Below are 20,061 nucleotides of genomic sequence, written 5' to 3' on the forward strand. Positions count from 1 at the left end.
AAGAGTCCCACATTGGCTGAAAAAGGAATGGGTGGTCTTCTTATATGGTCTTGGGTAATCCTTTCCTCATGATCTCACTTTTGAGGTTGAGCTAGGTCCAAAATCCATTTCTTAACATGGTATCAAAACATGACCCATCTCAATTCCTGTTTACCAATGTTGAGCCTCTATATTAAATTGTCCTCGCTCTAAATGTCCAGCCCTGGCTTTATGTGATTTTGGGCAATCCTCCCATCATGAGCTAGCTTTTGAGGTTGAGTTAGGCTTAAGATTCACTTTTTAACAACATGGAAGTGTAAGGAATTACTTTACTTTTTTGCAATCCATCCTTACAGTTTTTCTCTATGCTGCACGGACTCCTCATTTTTTGCTGCCGAACCCGTCTCGACGTGACTCTGATGCGGGTGCGGGGCGTGTCAGATTTGGTCAACGCCATCTGGATACTTTGACAAGAGTCCAGAATAAATTTTGGGAAAAGATTGAGAATTCAAAAACCTCGGTGACCTTGAATGGATGGACTTCGACAGTATTCTGGAAGAGAGGGAGTAGGAATGAGCTAGGGTTGAGGTTTTGGTGTATTTTGTAGAGGTAGCGGCAGTATGATTAGATAGAGAATATAAAACTTGGGTTTTATAGAGATTTTTTCGAAATGTCTTGTTTACCCTTTATGGGCCTCCATGTTTCAACTAAATTATTTTAACATTTGGGCCTAACCACTTCTAGTGACATTTTACCTGTAATGGGCCTATTGTTTCTATTTTAACATTTGGTCCTACTGTTTCTTTTATGTATCACTTTATGGACATGAAATAATGAAAAATTGAATTTTACAAAATATCTCTCAAATTATAGAATATCTTTATAACTCTATTTTTGTAATGTTGAAAGTTTAGCCGAATTCTCGTACTCGTATCCATACACAAATTTGTACCCCTGAATCTTAAAATTTAGATTTTGCCAAATCCGACTCTTGGATTCGCACCTATCTCAAATACCCACACCCGAGTCCGAGCAACATAGGTTTTTCCTCATCCCTTCCACATTTTCACCTGAACAAACATTTCCAAAAGATCGTAGTCAATGATAGGAACTTATAAGTGTTTAAAGAAGTTCTCGAATAGAGATCTAGAGATATAGGTTGCTGTAAAATGAAATTTCATACATTCTTTAATTGTTGAAAGTAACGAGATCACATTAAACCAAAATCATTGATCTCAGACTGGAGAAAAATGGAAAAAAATCATTTCTGTCCGTTCTCATTGCTTTGTATAGGCGACAAAGTAGGACAATGAAATGAAGTGGATCCATTTCCTTTTCTTTCTATTGATTGACACCTAGCCTCTCTCTTTTGTCTGTAGCTATGGGTTATACACTTTTCCTTAAGGCAGAGGTTTTGCCCACTTCAAAAACATGTACTCAGTCGAAGGCAAATAGGTTTCCAGTAACCCTTAGAGTTAGTTCAACTTGAAGAATGTCCTCCCCTCTATACGGAATTCCTAGGAGTCCACAAAAGAAGGCAGTACCAAAAAACCTAGAATAAGGAAGGTGATAGACGATGCAATTGTAGAAAGAAACGAAATGGAAGTTGAGGATGATTCTTTTTTGACCTATATTCTTGATTACAAATGAAGAAGCCTTTATCACCAAGAGTGAGTTGTTCCTTTCGTGAAATTAAGAAAATAAAACGAATTTCATCTTGTCTTAGCGCTTAGGTATATAATTTGAAATTTAACTATAGCTAATATGGTTTTGTATGGTTCTCTATCTCCCGAAAAACCATTTTAGTTAAAAATTTATGTGAGAAACAGTTAGATCTGATAGTCAATCTTATTCGATCTTTCATATAGAATTTCAACAGCCTCTGGTGAGTCTAGGGTCTTTCGGAAACTGCCTATCTACCTCCACGAGGTAGTGGTAAGGTCTATGTACATTCTACCCTTCCCAGACCCCACTTAGTGGGATTTCATGGGGTATGTTGTTGTTAGTAACCTCTGGTGAGATTTACATGTTCAACCTCAGTTTTAGTTAAGTTGGGGACTTTATCAAGGCAATAGCGGACATGCATCAGATATTGGTTATATTGGATAACTGATCTTGCAGAATGGCAGTAAGGCCAAAACATTACTGATCTGGCAGAATGTCCATAAGGCCAAAACATACTTCCTTCTCTAAGCTTCAGATGCTAGTGATATCTTAGAAGGTGAGGACATATTGCTGACGTTGCTAAGTTGTAGCATATTGTATGCTAAGTTGTAGCATACTGTCTTCACCTTTTGGAATGACATTTTCATGGTTGCTGACTTGTTTGTCCACACTGCAGCTAGTAATATTTCTGTAGTCAAAGAAATTGAAGGAGTTGTTGATCCTGGCATCTTCAATGTCGTACGATTTGCTTCTGCAGCAATTCCCTTTGTCCCTTTTGTACTCCGAGCGAATGATTCTCAGACCCGTAATACAGGGATGGAGTTGGGCTTTTGGGTAAGCTTAGGCTACCTTATGCAAGCAATTGGATTGCTCACCTCTGATGCTGGACGAGCTTCTTTTCTTTCTATGCTCACTGTAAGAGCATTTTCCTGAATTCATAATTTGATAATAAAGTATCTCCTGTTATCGATGGTTCCTCCTTGCTGACTCCTGGTTAACTGATCAGATTGTTGTGGTTCCCTTGCTTGATGGTATGTTAGGATCCATAATTCCTGCACGCACCTGGTTTGGAGCTCTCATGTCGATTTTTGGTGTTGTGATGTTGGAATCTAGTGGCTCACCTCCATGTGTGAGTTCTTGTGGAATTCCCTAGTTGTCAATTCCACATATGCTTGTGATATGATTACCAATAGTTAAAATTTTATTTTTCAACTAAAAATAAATAGTTTTAAGCTTTTTTATTTAAAAGCTGTTATTAGGCTGTTAGTTTCCTAACAAACTATGTCCATGTAAAAGTGTTCACCTGTATATATGAACATTTCAGGTTGGAGATTTGTTAAACTTCTTAAGTGCACTCTTTTTTGGGGTTCATATGCTACGAACTGAGCATATATCACGACGTACTAGTAAAGAGAACTTTATACCGCTCCTTGGCTATGAGGTTTGTTAGGGAATCGTGCATTACCTATCTTTCATCTTCTTGTTGGCCACTATGATTTCATTCTAAGTTCCCACATAATGTCTACATCTATTTCTTCAGATGTTGGTTGTTGCTCTCATATCAACGTTGTGGTACTTTATTGGAGGCTCATTTTTCGGTACTCTAGCACTAAATCCGACAGACTGGACATGGTCAACATTCTGGAGTTCAGCTTTGTCGTTTCCCTGGATACCTGCTCTTTACACTGGCTTATTTTCAACTGGGTTGTGTCTATGGATAGAGGTACACTTCTCCGTCTGCCTAAAAAGATATTCTTTAAGGTACTTTAAGTAGCTGCAAATGAGAGCTGGCCTAAGGCTCTTCACGCTTGACTTCACATAGTCTCATATATTATGCTTGAGGTCCAATGAAGATGGCGTTATGAACACTGATCCTTGTTTATCTTCTTCTTTTTTTGTGTGAATGATATATATATATATATATATATATGTGTGTGTGTGTGTGTGTGTGTGTGTGTGTGTGTGTGTGTATGTATGAATGTATAAAAGTGGCTTCCATGATTCTGGTATTTGTTTTAATGTGAAGGTGGATATACTGGAACAGTAGTTTGCTCTGGTCAAAATGGTTTCTGACACTTAAGTATACATTTCACTATATAAAAGGTGGTAGCTTTCCTACTGACTGGGCCAAGAATGAGTGGAAGAGACTGAGAGAGAGGTGAGATTGCAGTAGCTCCGGTATGGTGTATTTTTACACTATAAATGTAGATACACTAGAAAGATATTTTGATTTTGGTATGGTTAAGAGTCAAGACGGTAACGGACTTTAACTTCGTATGTCACTAGATATACATTTTTAGATGCTGATTTAAATAGTTGAGATGAGTAAGCTGGTAGCTTGCATACCTATTGAGCCAACTATCCTTTTCATGAATGGGTAGCAGCTCTAGGTACTGTACATATTTGATACAAGTGTTTGAAGACATAATTAAGTAATGAAAAATGTGATCTCTCTAACAACTAGAACTTGTAGATGAGATGGTTACACAAACATGTTATGAGAGCAGACAGAAATTCTCAATTCAAGGCTAACTGCCATCCATTAACAAAAAAGAATTTCCACATTCTTGGCCAAGAAAATGAGTTAGGCATGCACATGAAGAGGTTGTTGAAAATGTAATTGAGTAATTAATCTCTCTTAACATTTTAAGCTTTTGGATGAGACAATTTGATAGAAACTAAGATGAAATGAGATGAGGATAAAACTTTACTGGTTAAATAAAGTGCAAGAATCTTAAAGACTACATTAACCAATAACTATGTCTATATGGAGTGGACAAATCTCCAGTTACAAAGATAATTATAAATTATAATACTTTTCTTCTGCAGAATTCTCCTAAATACACATATTTATACTAAACATAGAAATAACTCCTCATAGATAGAGATAGAAACAGTTACTGCTGTAGATAACTGCTGCTGGTAGTAACTTCTGCTTATAACTATTATAGATAACCGCTGCTTATATATTTTAATCTTTTTAAAACAAAGAAACTAAGATAGATTATCTCCACATGCTTATCTAGATTTTCTTCTAGAATAAGTCCGTAAAGGAGCATTCGTATTAGTGCATCCCCCCTGAAAAGTTGCCTTGTCCTCAAGGTGTGAAAAGAAGGAAACTGATCTGCAATGAGATCATAGTTCTCCCAACTAGCTTCTTCAAGGGGACGGTCAACCCATTGAACTAGCAGTTCCAAAGAAGAAGCACCAGCTTCTTTGACCCATCGATGCGCAAGAATGTTGGCAGGAGATATGGCGAGTTCCAATCTTCAATAAGAGGAAGAGGGGCTGGGTGCTATAACTACTTGTTGACCATGAGCTGAATGGAGCAAAGATACATGAAAAATCAGATGGACTTTGGAGGAAGCAGGAAGCTCCAGTTCATATGCTAGAGGTCCCGCACGTCGTACAATTTTATATGGACTGAAAAATCGAGGTGACAATTTTTCGCATGATGAGCCAAAGAACATTGATGGTAAGGCTGAACACGAAGAAAGACAGAATCTCTAACTTGAAAGGTAACATCTCGACGATGAGAATTAGCTTGTTGTTCATTCGAGTTTGAGCCTTTAAAAGGTTATCGTTGAGAATTTTCAGCATGGCATCACTATTCAAAAGTTGTTCTTCATAAACAAAAGGAGAAATGGATGGAGGGTCTCTACCATAAACAACCTTTTTTTTTTTGATGAAGCAAGTAGATTCATTTCAAGGCATCAAGAAGATGCAAGCTTTACAAGGATAGATCAGTTAAGCTCACAAAAAAAAGGATTTGTAGCCTCTTTCCAAGCTATAGAGCTAACAAAATCCAAGAAGAGTTCTAAATTATTTACAGGGGTCAGTTTGGACCAACTAAAAAGGCTAACTAGACATCTGCCTCGCAAAAGATTTCTAGAAGTTGAAATTCCATCAAAACATCTTTTGTTCCTCTCTGTCCATAAACACCAAAAGATAACACCAGGGAACATCACCGACATACTCTTGATGGCTTTGTCAACATCCCGTGAACTCCACCTTTCAAGAGCATCCCTAACAGAGAAAGGCATGACCCATGAAAGACCAAAAAAGCAACAAAACATATTCCAGAGGTCTGAGGCAGCTGGGCAGTGCAGTAGCAAGTGGTTGACACTTTCTGTGTGCTTGTGGCAGAAATTGCATCGGTTAACAAGCTGGAATTTCCTTTTGGAGATATTATCCTGTGAGAGGCATGAGTTATGTAGTGCAGTCCAACTGAAACAGATCACTTTGGTAGGTAGTTTTGTCTTCCATATATGCTTCCATGACCATTTGTCAATCATTGAGTTCCTTGAGCATAAGCTGTGATACCCTTCCTTGACTGTGTAGTGACCTTTTCTTGAGTTACCCCATTTCAATCTATCAGGCTCTTGGGGTGAAAAGGAGAAAGGCTGCAATTTGGCAAAGAGGGCAAAAATGTCATTAAGTTCCCAGTCATTTAGGTTTCTCCTGAACCTTAGGTCCCAAATGTCGTCTGATCTGTTGGATGCTATGGTAGAATTTGGTTCAGCTGCAATGAGGTGCAAACTTGGAAATTCCTCACCCAAAGTTGTGTCTCCCAACCAAATGTCCTTCCAAAATTTGATGTGAGATCCATTGCCAACTCTAAATGTGACGTTCCCAGCAAAATCTGGCCAAAGTTTACTGATGCTTTTCCATAGACCAACTCCATATGCATCTGCTGAGACATTTGTGGACCAGTGAGTAAGCTCACCATGTTTAGCTTTGATCACCTCTTTCCACAATCCAATGTCTTCAGTTTCGTACCTCCATAACCATTTCATCGTCATGCTTTTATTGTGAGCTGCAAGATCTTTGATACCCACATCCCCCTTGAGATTTAGGTTGTGTCACTTTTGCCCACTTAACCAAGTGAAAGTTATGATCCTTGCTGTTGCCTTCCCATAGAAAATTCCTTCTCATTCTGTTGAGCTTTTCGAGAACTTTTGCTGGAATAGGGAAAAGGGACATATGATATGTAGGGATGTTGTCCATTACACTATTAATCAATGTAACTCTTCCTCCAAAAGAAAGATACTGCATTTGCCATGTTGCTAGTCTTTTTTCAAACTTCTCAATTATTCCCGACCATATCTCTTTACCCTTGAAATTTGCACCTAAAGGCAGCCCAAGATAAGTTGTTGGAAAGGACCCTATGTTGCAGCACATGATTCCGGCTAGCTCTACCAGATTCTGCACCGAGTTTACTGGATAGGTAGTGCTTTTTGACATATTTGTGTGTAGTCTACAGACAGCTTCAAAGATGTGCAAAATCAAGTTTAGCTTAATAACTTGTGATCTATCTGCCCCACAAAATAGCAGAGTATCATCCGCATAAAGCAGATGTGAAACTGTGACATTGTTTCCCGTGGGACTGCCTACTTTGAAACCTTCAATCCATTGTAGCTGACATGCTTTTTGGAGCATCTTACCAAGGCCTTCCATAGCAAGGATGAAAAGAAAGGGAGAGAGGGGGTCTCCTTGCCTTAGCCCTTTTTGAGGAGAGAAAAAACCTACAGGCCCTCCGTTAATGAGCACAGAGTATTTTACCGTTGTCAAACTGTATTTGATCCACCTGGTCCACCTATTCCCGAATCCCATCCTTCTCAAGATTGTGAACAGATAGGCCCAATTAAGCTTGTCAAAAGCTTTCTCTATGTCAAGTTTAAACAACCCTGCGTCTCCTGATTTCTGCTTCCAATCCAGCACCTCATTTGCTATCAATACAGCATCTGAGATTTGTCTACCCTTAACAAATGCATTTTGGTAGCCTGATACCAACTTCCCAATTGCAGATTTAAGTCTCTCCGCAAGAATCTTTGCTGTTAACTTGTACACACTCCCAATAAGACTGATGGGTCTGTAATCTTTTAATTCTATTGCCCCTTTCTTTCTAGGAATGAGGGCAATAAAGGAAGCATTGTAGGACTTGACCATATGACAGTTATGGTGAAAGTGCTTTAGGGCCCCGATTACTTCATATTTAATTACATCCCATGCCTTTTGAAAAAAAGGCCATCTGGAGCCTTGTCAGGTGCACAAGCCTTGATGGTAGCATGGATTTCCTCCTCTTCAAAATTTCTTTCCAGCCAATCTCTTTCATCCAGGGAGATGGATGCCATATTTTCAAAGCGAACAGTGGGCCTCCAAGGTTCATTTTCAGTGTATAGTTGCTGGTAAAAACTTAAAATTTCTTCTTTGATTACAACTTTATCATCCACAATGACTTCACCTATTTTGAGTTTATCGATGGTATTGTTCCTCCTACGACCATTGGCAACTTTCTGAAAATATTTTGTGTTCCCGTCCGCCTCCTCAAGCCACAAGCATCTTGATTTTTGCCTCCAAGATACGTCTTCAATTTTTGCTAGCTTTTGCAATTCCAACTTGAGACATAGAACTTTGGATTTCTCTTCTAGAGTCTGTGCTCTATTCTTTGAAGCATGCTCAATAGCAGCTAATTCCTCCAGTGCCCTGTTTCTTCTAGTGTCAATTTTGCCAAAGACCTCTCTATTCCAATTTGAGATTTCTTTCTTCAAGTATCTGAGCTTCTGGTATAAAATAAAATCTGGTGTCCCATTAACAGAGTAACTTTGCCACCATATTTTGACCTTCTCCAAGAAGCCTTCTTCCTCTAGCCACATACTTTCGAACTTGAAGTAAGATGGATTAGACTCCCAATCCCCACATTTCAAGAGTATAGGCCTGTGATCGGAGACTACACTAGGGAGTGCTAATTGATTGATTGCGTTAAAACAGTCATTCCATTCTGGGGATATCAGGAGCCGATCAATTCTTGATGCTTGAATTGGATCATCTCCTCTAGTCCAGGTATAGAATGCCCCTTGCAAAGGCAAATCCATGAGGCCAAGGTCCGAGATGGTGTCATTGAAGCTACTCATAGCCTTGGACCTTCTTATGCAATTGTACCTCTCACTTTCAAAACGACAGACATTGAAGTCGCCTCCTATGACCCAACTGTCATCCCACACTCCTCTTATTGCTGCAAGCTCATACCAAAGATCTTCTCTTTCAATATTTGTATGAGGCCCATAAATGCTAGTGTAACACCATCGGAAATTTTCCTGCACACTTTCCAGCATACATGAAACTGTATAGATCCCCTGATGTGTGCTATTATTTACCCAGTTCCTCTTGTCCCATAGAATGATGATGCCTCCCCTTGTACCATTTGCTTTTAATTCTGCCAGCTGGCCCATCTATTTCCCCATAACTGCCCAGTGATCAAGCTCAACCATTCCTCTAGTTTGGTTTCCTGCAAACATATTACATCAGGATTCCACTTTCTGATTAAGGACTTTATTGTGCTCCTTTTATTGATGTCGTTGAGCCCCCTGACATTCCAACTCAAAATTGTTACTTTCATCCAGAGAAAGCTTTGTATTTCCTACCCCTAACCCTCTTGTTGCCATTATGTTGTATCAGGTCACAAAGAAGCTTTTTTAGTTCATTCTCTCACTTCTTCTTCCTTTTTGGGTTGTCCTGCCCCTGAATTACCTGTTTTTGTTGTAACTGCAGTTGTCTCCGTTGTTCCATTCTAAGCACCATATCTAGGAGTTCGTGTTCAAATCTAGCAACATTTATCCTGAAGGCCTTGCAAGCTTTCACCATCACAAGCTTGGTCCATTTGGAAGTTTCAATGACTATAGGGGTGAGATTGCCTTCATTGTTGCATGATAGAGATGAAGAGTCACAGAAATTCTGGGAAGAGTAGTATGAATCTGATGCGCTTGCCAAGATTAATTGATTATTCTGAGGAGAAATTCGTGGTGCCCTAGGGATTCAGATCTTTTCACTCTCATCATCTGCATCGAGTTGTTTTGACATGTACCCCCTCCAATGCTTCGCAAATTTCAGTCTCTTGGTTGAGACTTGAAATTTCTGTCGCCTTTGCTAAAGGGTCAAAAGTGTTAAGACACAATGAGGCTGCCATAAACAACCTTGGATGGGGTAGTCTAGTCTCTGTGGATGAGTGGAAGCCCGTGTTAAAAGAAAATTCTGTCCATGATAAATAATAATTCCATGTACGAGGTTGCTCCATAACAAAACATTGTAAATACGATTCCAAGCATCTGTTAACCACCTTTGTGTTTCCATCAGATTGTGAATGGTACGATGTACCCATTCTTTGCCTTGTTTGGCTAAGTCGAAGAGAAGTCACGGAGAAAGATAACATCCCGATCAGATAGGATTGACCAAGGAATGCCGTAAAGACGCACAACTTCTCTGCGAAAAATCATTAGCGACAATCTTGGCAGTATATGGGTGAGAAAGTAGGATGAAATGAGAATACTTGCTGAGACGATCTATGACAAGTGACAACCAAAATTGTATCAAAACCACAAGATTTGGGAAGTCCTACAATGAAGTCAAGTGAGACATCTTTCCCATATTCTATCAAGTATAGGCAACATTTGTAGAAGTCCAACAGGTGCTAGAGCTTGGTATTTGACTTGTTGACAAACTAAACAATTCTAACAAAAATTTTAACATCATGCTTCATCCTTGGCCAAAAAAGGTTGGAGGAAATGTGCTTTAAGGTTTTCAAATATCCTCATAAATCTGCGATAATAACCTGTTAACCCAAGAAATCCACATAACTCCTTCGCATTAATTGGTACTGGCCACTCCAAGACAGCTTGAATTATCCTGATCAACACCAACCCCCTTTTTGGAAATCACTTGACCCAAAAAAAAATGTGGATTTGCCCAAATAAGCATTTAGAAGTTTTGGCATTGACACGATTATCTCTGAGAAGTTGGAGAGCAAGTTGCAAATGACTGATATGTTGCTCAAAGGTTTGACCGTATACCAAGATGTCGTCAAAGAATATAAGAATGAATTTGTGCAGGTGTGGTCTGAACAAATCATTCATAGCACATTGAGACATAGAAGGAGCATTAGTGAGACCAAAGGGCATTACAATTCCTTGGCAAGGGGAGAGTCACACTTATTTACGCTTTCCTAGAATTTTGTAATGGGAGTCCTCTCTTCTTAGGTGCATATATTTTAGGTTTGATTTCTAGAATAAGGGGATGAGTTGGTAACTTTAGCAAGTTAACTAACTCATGAACCATCATAGGACCGGAGGTAAGGTTTATGTCCCCTCTTTGCATTTTGCTTACTTTTATTTATGTTAAGGCCCGAGCGTGTTACTCAGCCCTTGACCCCCTCAAGGATCGTTATAAAAAAAGGGCGTAACAGTGAATTCATAATGACCAGAGTGCGTACGAAAAACAGTGTTATGAATGTCTGTGGGATCGACACGTAGCAGGTGGTAACCAGAACACAAATTAATCTTCGAAAAAATTAGGTGCCCCATGCAATTTATCAAGAAGCTCGCTCATCAATATTTGGAATTGGATACTTATATTGAATAGTGATTTGGTTGAGACCTCTATAATCAATTGCACATGCACCATGTATGTCCTTTTTCTTGACGATAAGGACAGGGCTAGCAAATGGTCTGGTACTTGACCTTATAAAACCCTTTCGGAGTAATTCAGAGATTTGGTTTTTAATTTCTGATTTTTGGAAGTACGGATAATGGTAGGGGTGGATATTGAGTGGTTTTGAGTTAGGAATCAGAGGGATGGAGTGGATGTGTTGACGAAAAGGTGGTAGGGCATTGGGTTCTTCAAAAATTGATTCAAACTTATGAAGTAAGCTTTGAATATCAATGGGTAGAGAGTTACCTGAAGTATCAACCTCCTTGGAGAAATATTGGGAATCAACTAGTGCATATGATTCTTGTGGAACCTCCTGAAGCTTATATCGCTTATCCCATTGAATAATAAAAAACATCTCATTCCAGTTAGCTTGGACTGTATTTAAAGAACAAGCCACTTAATTCAAGCACCAAATCTGCCCCTCCAACAGTGAAAGGATAAAATTTTGATCAATAGTTAATCCAGGGAATTTCACAACAAGATTTTGGCATAGACAGTTGCAACGTATGATATCACCATTGCCAATCTGGACTCCAAAGTAGGGCACAACTTCAACAAGCAACTGTAATTCTTCAACAATTTTTTGAGAGATAAAATTGTGGGATGACCCACTATCAACCAGAAGCAGCACCTTGCGTGTCACAAACTGATTTCTCAAGTCATGATGACACCTACCAATACCCCACCAGTAGGTAAGCCAAACCCATAGCCCGGAACCAGGAGTAATGAGCTATCATGTGGAAGAAAAACTTGAAGAAAGCATTGAACAATAACAATGAACAAATGAAGAGATAACAATATAAATGCATACAAAACGACCCCAAGACCTAGCTTCAGTCGGTAGTCGAATTTCTAATCAAAATAGGAGTACAAGCCAAAATACAAATATATACAAAATTGTCTCCGAATACAAAAATAAAGACTAGTCCTAGCCAAAACAGAGGGGGATCAACAACTCCGGACATCAGGAGCTCACCCTAGTCTCCGGATTCAAAAGCTACTCTGCACAAGGCACGTGTCAATGGTGAGAACCTGTACTATATTTTGCAGGCTGCAAAACTGTAGTATGTGTACCAACAAGTGGTACTCAATAGGCATAGACCGACTAAGCTCCAAAGACAAAACAGGTACAAATAACATGTAAATAAGGAAAGTACAACACAAACAACTAAAGAAGAGATAAAGCACAATTAAGATAAGCAGATACAATGGAATAGAATGAAATGAGGAAAGGACTGGGGCAAGGGTACATACCTAGAGGAGCTAGCCCAATGACCTAACCACTACGAGAGTCCACTATGAAAGCCAACCAACCAGAGATACAGCCCGGTAACCACCGCTACACTTCACAACGGCCAAGAGGCCAACCTAACTCGGTCGAAACGAGAAGCACCAAAATAAAGACAAGTCCAAATCATTTATGTAACTAGCTATCAAATCGACACATGATACAATTATATAATCAAGCAATAATCTAACCGAACTTCCATAAGCCTAGAAGGTACACAACAACAACCATAACTCAGCCGACCCTTAATAAGATTGCGCCCAAAATAGCTCAAGGAACTTGTGCCCTGAAAATGAGCATAATTCGAGCTCGGAAACGAGTTAAAAGAGCCCATGCAAGATAATTCACAAGAATCCACCATTGAAGAGGCAAGGAAGGTCTCCGCGACGAGAAATTACCTTCAAAACAAGTCCCTCACACTGTCCCAATTACCCTAACATGAAGCCTTGACAATTCCCGACCCAATGCAACTGAAATCACCAAATTTGGAGCTCCCTAACTCAACTTATCGGAATACTAAATTGGAGAGAATGTTGATTTTCGAGACTAGTCTTTAATTAAAAGATCAGTCAACCAACCTTTGGAACACAGGACCCAGTCCGCGAATGTGAAGGGTTAGGCCCCTATAGCTCCGTGAACGTGGAGGGTCAAACTCCTTGACCTTCGCAAATGCGCCCCAAGTCCTGGGATCCGATGACCAACTACCTTGGTCCTCTCGAACGCGGTACTCGACTCGCGAACACAGAAGCCAAAATCATTGGCCACAACGAATGCAACATGAGGCGCGTGAACGCGAAGAAGAACAAGTGCCACATTAGCTGGTGCAACAAGGCTCAAAATCCTCGATGGGGTGCTCGAGATTCGTTTGGGACCCCGTGCATGCAAATGAAATATGCTATCTCACCATATTCGACATTCCAGACTAAATAGAGATGTCGAAACTTCCTATGAAGGTCATCTCAACAAAAGGTGGGTCCCACACCCAATTTCCATTTCAAGCAAAAATCAACAAGGTGGCTTGGAGTGAGCCCAAATTTCTTAGGATCTGTATCAAAGGTGTTTCCATACCAAACTCAATGTTCCTGAGTAACATAATCGTCAAAATTGCACCTGGAGTTCTAACCGCAGTCAACCATTCAAACTTCAGAAGCTCCAAAATAAGAAAACTTGCTCCAAACCCAAATGAACGACCAGGCGACCGAATTGTCAGTCCTAGCAAGTCATAAATGACCTGAGGTCACTATAGAAAATCTCTAAACACCGAAAAGATTGTAAAATGGAGGAAATGACTTGGAGGTTCATTATATTCATTCTATTTAAGGTCCCTTGAAGTTTCATAGTTGTGCTTGTTGTGTTACCTAGAAAAGCATGGAATGAAATTTCAACAAGGTCAATTGTACCTACATCCTCATCAATAATGTCACTTGACATTTGTTCCACAGATTTACCACCTTCAATGTTGTCATTTGTCTCCGTAAGAGTGAGAGATATTGTCTTGCAACGATGACCTGGCACAAATTTTTCATTAAAACTAAAACAGAGTCCTTTAGCTATATTCTACTTCTCTATCTCCCAAGCACAATTTAGAAAAGGACGAGGAGATATCTGTGCAGAATTAGGACTAGTTTGTGATACGAGTTGGTTTCCTACTGATTGGTAAGTAACTTCACGTGCATAACCAATTTGGGTTGTGTTAGATTGTGACATATTTGGTCATTGAGACCTTTATGCCCACGATTGGAACCCACTTTTTGCTCGAATTACATTGCAAGGCTCATGACTTTATAAACAACTCTAGGCTTATGAGTTCTGACGTAAGGAACATCCCCAAAAGATGATGTTCTGGCCAATTCTTGACTCGGGCATATCATTTAGCAAATTCCGGCGATACTTTTGTATTGTGCCCATTTGTCGAATGCAACATAAATGTTCATCTAGAGTCTTAAATTCTGCAGGACCATAGTTCTCTTGTAAAGCTTTAACAAGGTCCTCCCAATTCAGCAGTGTACGCTCACTATTAATCCATGCAAAGAGATCAAGTGCATCACCCTCCAAATACATAGCTGCAACATCTACCTTTAGATCATTTGGAGTTTGATAGTTCCGAAAATATTTTTCCACCTTCAAAATCCAGCCACGAGGATCTCCTTCTTCAAATCGAGGGAATTCCATCTTTATGTGTGGCCTATGAGATGGATTCTTCAATCACCAAGGCATATCCACGTCAACATCAACATCCTCGACCCAAGAAAACCTTCTGGTGTGACGAGTACCCATATTACGTTCTGGACCCTTTCCTTTAGCAGATGTACCTTGATTAGCATCAAGTTGAGTACCACTCAAGACTGCATCTAATGCTTCCAAGCGTGATGTTATAAATGTTAATTGCTAGACAAGGTGATCATTCGAGGGCTCACTAGGATGATTTGTGACTGGTTGTGCTGGTGGTTCATCAGAAGAATGTGTAGATCCCACCATCTTGGATCTTGCTGCTCTCATACCAAAATGATAGAAACTAAGATGAAATGAGATGAGAATGAAACTTTACTAGTTGAATAAAGTGCAAGAATCTTAAACATTGCATTAACCAATAACTATGTTCGTTTGGAGTGGACAAATCTCCAGTTACAAACAACAACAACAACAACAACATACCCAGTGAAATCCCACTAGGTGGGGTCTGGGGAGGGTAGAGTGTACGCAGACCTTGCCACTACCTCGTGGAGGTAGAGAGGCTGTTTCCGAGAGACCCTCAGCTCAAGTACATCAAATCCAAGTAAAAGGAAAGGAAAACAGTGTATAAAACATAACATCCAATAAGAAAGGTAGTATATAATCAACAAAGGAGACAATAACATCAATAAAATAATGTGAGAAGTGAAACGCAATAAACAACACAAGGCTATAGGTATCACAGACAAGAACTGCAAGTGCAAGGCTAGGACTACTACAAACGCTAACAACCCATACCCTCGCAAGAAAAGACAACACGCTAACCCTACTAACCTTTCAACCTTAATACGCGACCTCCACTCCTTCCTATCTAGAGTCATGTCTTCGGTTACAAAGATAATTATAATACTTTTCTTCTGTAGATTTCTCCAAAATACACATTTATATTGAACATTAAGATAACTCCTAATATATAGAGATAGAAATAGTTATTGCCGTAGATAACTGCTGTCGATAATAACTTCTTATATTTTATCCTATTTAAAACAAAGAAACTAAGATAGATTATCTCCACATGCTTGTCTAGATTTCTTCTAGAGTAAACCCGTAAAGGAGCATTCGAATCACAATCACCCAATTCTTCTTAAAGGCTATTGATACCACATTCTCGTCTTGTTGTTTCTACCCATAGTTTGTAACATTTTCTATATTTTTGTATGTTCATATTTAGCACTTTGTATGTGTCTGTTGGTGATATTGGATTGTGTTAGGGAGAAGACATAGCAGCTAACCCACCTTATAGGAAAGGGGTTCAAATGATCTGCTTCATCGGGAAATTGTTATTTTTATGTGTGAATTTATTCGAAAAATGGAAACTAATGGATATTTTAGATTAGCTAAACCCGCTTGGCAATAGATGGTGATGCAATGCAGTGGACAAGAGGGTTCAAACTAAGATCATGATTTCAATCTCGTCTAATAGCGATTAAGAGAATCCAATTTCCCAAAAATCTAAAGGTTCCTCCACAAGGTTCGTCAACATTGATAATTTTTTTTCTTTTTAAAATGCCCCTTGGCTAGTGCTATATATTGCTAGATTTACAACACTACATTTCCTTTAATGTGTGGTTGTTTCTTTTATTGCAAGTTATTAGTTTATTGTTTTACAATTATATTCTTTAATTTATTTTATTTTTTGTGTTTCAAGTTGTTAGTTGATTTCCAAATTACAAGTTTTCAAAAAAGAAAAAAAAAGTTGTTAGTTAATTTCAAACCTTAGGGTATGACATCAATATTTGCATGTGTAATTAATTTTCAATCAACGAGAGCATTGTAAATTTATTACCCTAAACGTCTTTTCTTTTGTTTTTTTCTATTTTTCTTTCTCGATCAAATAAAAAGTTACTCTAATTAAAGTCTATTTTATTTTTAAGAAATTAAACTTTTCTACGAAGTGAATTTTGGTTCTCTTCATTTATCTTGCTAAACATGAGTGTATTCATCAAGGTAATTTACAATTTGTTAAAACTTGTGTTTTATTGAATTTTTTTGTTTAGCTATGTTTCTTTAATTTTCTAATTAATTTAGTTTAGTTCATAACTCTATTTTTTGTAGTCTCTTATTTGTAGGAACTTTGTCCTTTATACACAAGAAAGCTATTTTAGATTTCATTACATTTCTTAAAGTTATTAGATTTTAAATTTATTAAAAATTTCTATCCAAAATTAACAAATTACTAATTGGTTGAAGTTGTGAAAGAAGTTCCTTACCTTTTGTTTTGCTAGTAGGCTGGTGCAAACTTCATTCTTAGACCACTGGAAGACACCCAGGACTATACCATGTCGTGAAAGAAGCACATTGGACGGGCGTGCTTCGACCGTTGTTAAACTACTTAGATATTTTTTTAAAATTTTTTTTAAAAAAAGAACTTAAAATGACTACTATCTTGATTGTGATCAATGCTACTTATAGCATACTATGGTTTCTGACTGAACCTGCTCGTGTAATATCTTGGGTAAGGTCAACCCTTCTTCATAATTGCTAAATTGTAAAAAATGATTTAGTGGAGGACGGGACTATGATTATCCTCTATAGGCTAAGTCTTGATAAAAAACGTTGACGAGCCAGGGATGACAGTTAGTTAAAGTGCACTTAGGCTTACACTTGTCTAAGGTAGGCCACAAGAAAACAATATAGAGTTGGGAACGTATAAGAACTCTGGAATGGAAAAGAGATATAACTCTAGTTCCTTTGGAATCGGTAGTCAATCAAAAACAATTGAAAGATCAATGAATTGATGTTGATTCATTGCTTTTGTGATGATTGGGCGATATCTATCACCTTTACAAGATGTATTCCCTTATATTACAAGAAGTCGACTGTTAACAAGCTCAATCATCTATCTGATGTTAGAGATCTACTGTTTACAATAGGACATTAAAATAGTGTAGTGTGTGATACATTTGACCGACTCCTATTGCACATGGCTAATCATGTTGTAAGATGGCGTTGTGTGCGAGTGGTTAAAGGCTTTAGGCTGATTAGCTGGCTGACTCGATATGTTCCTAAGATAGTGGTTGGCAAGTTCCGCGATGCGTCTTGTCGCTAATGAATCAACGCAATCGCGTATCCAATCCAATTGAGGACCCAGATCTTGGTGCTAAGAGAAGGATGCCTTCTTTAAGAAAACACTATTTCACATAGGTTTGCTCAATTATTTATATGACAATGCTAGCATTCTTCTAAATTGGGCCAGAGCATCTCTGATCCTTTCTAAACAGCAGTTACTACTTTAAATTTGAAACATCATGGAATAGTGATAATTAGTGAATGTACGAGGTTTAAGCAAGTTATATTGATAAATACCTTCTCATCCCATACCCTTGGTATTCATTTGATGCTTTGAATGATTGAGTTCCTAATTCCTTGCTAATCTAAATTGATCACACATCTAGGAAAAGTCTGCTTTGAATATATGGCATGTATATTCTTTATAAGTAACATATTATCATGAAAAGCTTTGCTATTTTGTTCACTTGGATAGACTCACTCTTAAATGGGTCTGTATCTGGAGGAATTGTGGACTTCATGCTATCATTGAATTATGAAAAACTATCTAATTATACAAACATTTCTACCATATTTACTAATTCTCTCTATAGTTTGAAATTATTACATATTGTCTCACTAATTAATAATTGCATATCAAATTTCAAGTCAAACACATCTAGATACATGCATTTTTGATACCTGCAGATTCAATCTAAAATACAGATACATAGGGAGAGATGCGAGCGAGATAAGAGAGAGGTGAGCGAGAGAGTTAGCGTATCCTAGATGCATATGAATCGCATTAGATATATGTATTTGAGATCCGAGATGCATTTCAGATACATTCTGAAATACCGATACATAGGGAGAGAGGTGAGTGAGAGAGGGAGAGAGGCGATTGAGAGAGGAGAGCGGCAAGCGAGAGAGTCAGTGTATTCCATATACATGGGAATCCACTGGGATACGGTGTACTTGGAACAAACTACACCTAATTTTGACTTGGGGACCGAAATCTGACATGAATGGTAATTTTGAAAACTCAAGGCACGTAGTTAGACCCTAAGCTAGTGGGATTTGTGTTGTTTATCCTTGATTATCAGCTTCATTGATGATGTTAGTGTCCTAAATCCTTTGTTATAATTTACTGCTCAAAATTTTGTTATCTTGACTAGTATGAAGAGTATTAACTATTTTCTCAAGTGTATTCATGAAACCTTCTTCAATTCCCGCTGAACTCTCATTTTCTTACATTTTTCTTTGTCTGTCCTTACATTCATGCTTGGTAAGCAAAAGTCAAATGGCTGGACATCCTTGGTAAACCACGGTTTTGTTTTCTCCAGTACTTTACCTCAGTGTGACAAAATGGAACTGACCTGTCACCTGTCTGTATGTTAATATATCTGGCAGCTTTCATCTGATATCTGGCTTGCAAAAAATAAAACAGGACATTTAGCCTTATACTAGTTTTTTTTTTTTACGATGGGAATATTTATAACTAAAAGCTGATTGACCAGTATTTAGTTCATAAATATCTTATAGTCGTAATAATATGCTCCTTTGTGGCAATTGGTTTTGGTTTCAAAGGATATCAGAAGGATGAACTGACATCTATATTTGGCCTTCATCTCAATTTAATGTGCAGATGGCTGCCATGTGTAATGTATCAGCAACAGAGACTGCAATAATTTATGGGCTGGAACCAATATGGGGTGCTGGGTTTGCTTGGTTTCTCCTTGGTGAGAGATGGAGTTTAAGTGGATGGATTGGGGCCGCCCTTGTAATAGGTAATATCGATTCCCAGTTTCAGTATGCAATAGGAAATCATTCAGTGATTTGGTTCTTGTAAGACTGTCCCTATCAGTTTGATTTGAACTGTGAATAACATGATTCTACTCACACTTTGGCTCAAACTTAGGAAAAAAACAAGGTTTTGTTTTACAGGATCATAGCTCGGTCTGAGGTTTATTCCACTTGGGAAATATCTGCAAATATTTTCATGATTCCATTCCTATCAACTTCTAATTATATATTCATGTAGGTGGAAGTCTATCAGTGCAGATACTTGGAGCTTCATCTTCATCTGTGTCAGGACAAGTCGAAAAAGTTATTCAGGATGATAAGTTATCAATTTCACATAAAGGGAACAATATTCATGCTTCACCACTTGTTATTAGCTGCAAGGAAGATCCAACAGACTTGTTGCGCAAGTCATGAATGTTGATGTTTTTTTTTTTGCTATGTATATATAGGTGGATATTGTACAACTATTGTGACTCCTTTAATCTAGAAATATATTTTCTCACCAGACCACATGTGTGCATGTACATAACAATACAACTTTTACCGATGTATCCTAATTTTCCTCTTCTTAATTTCTAAGAAATGTTTGGTGAGATACATGAAAATAAGAGAACGTTTTAACT

General features: G+C 38.3%; 1 protein-coding gene across 1 annotated transcript; it reads left to right on the forward strand.

Moving 5' to 3' along the window:
- The first annotated feature begins 2,289 nt into the window (after positions 1 to 2,289).
- Positions 2,290 to 19,962, forward strand: LOC125825354 (uncharacterized). Its single transcript, XM_049504696.1, has 6 exons — positions 2,290 to 2,559; positions 2,651 to 2,773; positions 2,969 to 3,085; positions 3,185 to 3,367; positions 19,281 to 19,422; positions 19,677 to 19,962. Exons 1-6 carry the CDS (start codon positions 2,290 to 2,292, stop codon positions 19,850 to 19,852), a joined length of 1,011 nt encoding a protein of 336 aa, XP_049360653.1. The 3' UTR covers positions 19,853 to 19,962.
- Positions 19,963 to 20,061: the final 99 nt, after the last annotated feature.

Source organism: Solanum verrucosum, unplaced genomic scaffold (assembly GCF_900185275.1).
Source record: "Solanum verrucosum unplaced genomic scaffold, falcon-dt-bn FXZP01000051.1, whole genome shotgun sequence".
In the NCBI taxonomy this organism is placed as follows: Eukaryota; Viridiplantae; Streptophyta; class Magnoliopsida; order Solanales; family Solanaceae; genus Solanum; species Solanum verrucosum.